Source organism: Abrus precatorius, unplaced genomic scaffold, assembly GCF_003935025.1.
Source record: "Abrus precatorius isolate BTA unplaced genomic scaffold, Abrus_2018 Scaffold10, whole genome shotgun sequence".
Classification (NCBI taxonomy): domain Eukaryota; kingdom Viridiplantae; phylum Streptophyta; class Magnoliopsida; order Fabales; family Fabaceae; genus Abrus; species Abrus precatorius.
In genome coordinates, this window is record NW_020874292.1 from 12,328,323 (window position 1) to 12,331,908 (window position 3,586).

Genomic DNA, 3,586 nt, shown 5'->3' on the forward strand with positions numbered 1-3,586 from the left:
GTTAGGGGAAAAATATATTTCCCACTCGCTGTCTTCAACCCCAAAATCCCTTAAACCTTGACCTAACATTTATCTTCTTTTGCCATGAATTCATCTTCATAGTTTCTCTCTTCACTGCTTGGGTTCATTTTTGCATTGCCGGTAATTCATTTTATTCAGGTTTGTTTCGTTCTTGTTTTTTGGTTCGAGTCATATTTTTTTATTCTCATTTTCTCATTGCTCATGGCTTTATTTTGGCACTGTTGCTATGCTGTTTGTGGATCTGACTCTATTATTTATCCAATTTTCTTCTTATACGAGGTTTTGTCTGTCTCTCTGTTCGGAAATTTCATATGAAGTAGTTACTTGTTTATTTGTTTGCCCATGATGCTTCACATTCTGTTTACATTTTCTTTTTGCAATGCATTTGATTTTGCCCACAAACTGTTTGATGTTTGATCTAAATCATGAAAAAATATTTTTCCCTCGAATGATGATTTTAGGGTCCAGGGTACGACCTATGTTCGAGTTCCACCCTGGTGTCTTGTGTTCATAATTGTTTTTAGTTGTTTAGATGCTACTTGACAAACTTGAGAGAATAAAAATGTTGATGGCTAAGCTCACCGAGTCCCATGTTTGTAAATTAACACTGGTTTATGCTAGCCTTTTATTTGTAAATTATCAGTGAAACAGCCCACAGAATAAACAGCTAAGGTTTATTTTCTGCATAGGTTTGAAAAGCAACTGCTGTCTATGATGGTGAAATAAATTAAGCCAGAAAAGCAACTGGAAAAGCTAATGTTTAATAAAGCTCATGCACAGGGATTAATCAAGCTTATGTGTAATTGATAATGGCATATATGAATAACTGTTTTTTCAACTTCAAACAACGGTTAAGCTTACAAAAATGTTGAATGAATGATTATTGAGTTCAATTAATTAATTTACATTTTTTTACAATCCAAAACTCATTCCAATGTGGACAGCAATTAGAACCAACACCAGTATTGGATGGTGGGGGGCTGATAATGTTCTTATCTGTGTGTGACTTCTTGTTTCCTTCTTTTCTTTACCCCTTATCTGTGTGTTTTCTTGTAGATTTGCTTCATTTCCTGGATATATAGTGAGGTAAGAGTGCAACTGTGCAAGTGTAGGGTATTAGGCGGTGTCCTGAGTCATACAACTAATATAATACTGAAGTAGCAATTTTAGTTGTGAAACTTAGTTAACCAATGTTTTCATTCTGCTTTCTGTTTGCCTCTCTCTTGAGATAAGAATGTCCTTCCTTCAATAACTTTCATTTTTTCAGTGAGTTGGCCCTAGGCCATTTGGCCCTGTGGGCTTTTTGGGCACTATTAGCTTTTGTTTTCTGGGCCTTATAGCCTTGGCCCTGGTTGGCTGGCTAGGTTTGAGTGGGATGGGTTGGCTCATATTGACAGACTATAAACCCAATCCACTCCTCACATATTTGGGTGTAGAAGAATAGGAAAAGCAGGCTCTGCCACTAGAACTTTGAGTTTCAGTATCGCACTTTCTTCCCCCTTCATTTCTTCCAATACACCAGCACTGTTTCTGACATAATGTGATTTTTCAAATGTTACATGATAGTACCCAACAGTGTGCCACTTGCAAAATCTACGTGACGTTGGTTGCATGGGCATTCACTTGTCTGGTTTCTTACATTGTATAATCAATATGATTGGCATTGCAGCCATGTTTTTGTCAAGAACACTTGGACGAACACTCTTTGCTGCTGCTTCTAGATCAAAACATTATGCCACTACAGCTGCTGGTGGTGGCAGGGAAGGACTCAACCCCCTGCAGGAGTTCTTTGAGGCAGACAGGAGCCCTGAGGATGACAAACCTGTTGTTTATGGTATGCTCTGTGCACCTATTGTTTTCATTTGGATTTAGAATGAAAAATTTCACTGTTTTTCATTATAGCCACACATGTTTAGTATAACCAAAATTTCTGATTTTCTCGATTGACCTTTGAAGGTTGTTCCACTTTTGTTCTGGTAATGGTTTTGTATATTTACTTAATTATTTTCTTGTTGTTAGGTCGGAGTTGGAAGGCCTCTGAACTGCGTTTGAAATCTTGGGATGATCTTCATAAGTTGTGGTATGTATTGTTAAAGGAGAAGAACATGTTGATGACTCAACGGCAGATGCTTTATGCACAGAACCTGCGTTTTCATAACCCAGAGCGCATCCCCAAGGTATTACTTCACTTCTTTGCACTTGTTCTGCTTTACTCATGTGTTGCCCTTGTTAACATTAATTATTTTGATTTTTGGTGTAGAAGAATCAGTGATGGTGCTTTTATTTTCTCTTCCTGAACAATGTTAATTATTGAACTGAATAGATAGAAATTGAATTTTGGATGTGAAACTCGTGTGTGTGGGGGGGGGGAGGGGGAGAGAAAAAGAGAAGAATGCACGGGTATCAATGCTTTTTTTTAATTTATTATGTGAAATCAGGTGAGAAAGTCAATGTGTCGCATCAAGCAAGTACTTACTGAGAGAGCAATTGAAGAACCAGATCCCAGGAGGTCTGCTGAGATGAAGAGAATGATAAATGCTCTTTGATGATTTATAAAATGGATATGTTCCTGAGATATTGTTATTGGGTATGCTCTTAGAATAGGACATCTACTTTCATGGATGTAAGGTTGCTGACTTGAAGCAGTTTGTCCAAAGATATTTGTTTTCGAAGGGTTTTCCTGTTGATGATTTTTGCTTGGTTTTGTTTGTCTTTAAAGAGTCAGGCAGGCAGAAATCTAACCAAGCATTCATTGTTCCTAGCAGTCTATTAGTTGATAAAGAGGATCAAATTGGAAAGGTGCATCTCATTTTCAGTCATCCCTTATTTTTCCCATTCTGAGAAAGTATTAAATCGGTTGCATCCCAACATTTTTGCTGTCTTAATTTCTATTTCCTACTGATAGACGGTTGAAGCAAACAGATTTATCATGTTAGAAGTTAATCATTATGTTATAGGGAGGAAGGTTTCTTCTTCCTGCTCTCATGCTATAAATCCCCCCTTCCCCACGTAGTTATGCGTTTTGAGTAAATAATTGTCAATAAGGACTTTGCTTGGAAAAGACCTGATTGGAAGAGACTATATCTGCTTCGGTAATTTTTTTTGTCTCAAAGAGGAACTATTCTTTGGTTATCAGTTAAAAGATACACTTCAAAGTGTTGAGATGAAGTGGACAACGGAAAACTTGAAAGAAAGGGGTTAAAAGATACACTTCAAAGTGTTGAGATGAAGTGGACAACGGAAAACTTGAAAGAAAGGGATGGAACGGAGGAGCGTAATGAACTTAATTTCTTATTTGAAATATATATATACATATATATATATATATATATATAATGAGGTATAATAATAAAATGAATTTATTATAAATTAGGTAGTTTGAAAATACCATAACATCAAAACTTTCTTGTAATTAAGTTCATATACAAAATTTACCAATGTGTTAAGAATAATAAAAGATAAATTATACCTTAATTATTATATTTATATTGAAATAATAGAGTGTACAAGTGCTAAATTTAATTTATTTCTTAACAAAAAATAAAAAATAAAGATAAATCACGCA

The 3,586-nt window shown here is 35.6% G+C and overlaps 1 protein-coding gene across 1 annotated transcript; it reads left to right on the forward strand.

Moving 5' to 3' along the window:
* Positions 1–2,918, forward strand: LOC113852820 (39S ribosomal protein L47, mitochondrial). The gene is made up of 4 exons (XM_027483193.1): positions 1–159; positions 1,692–1,855; positions 2,041–2,198; positions 2,460–2,918. The coding sequence occupies exons 2-4, from the start codon at positions 1,693–1,695 to the stop codon at positions 2,565–2,567; spliced, it is 429 nt and encodes a 142-aa protein (XP_027338994.1). The 5' UTR covers positions 1–159; position 1,692; the 3' UTR covers positions 2,568–2,918.
* Positions 2,919–3,586: the final 668 nt, after the last annotated feature.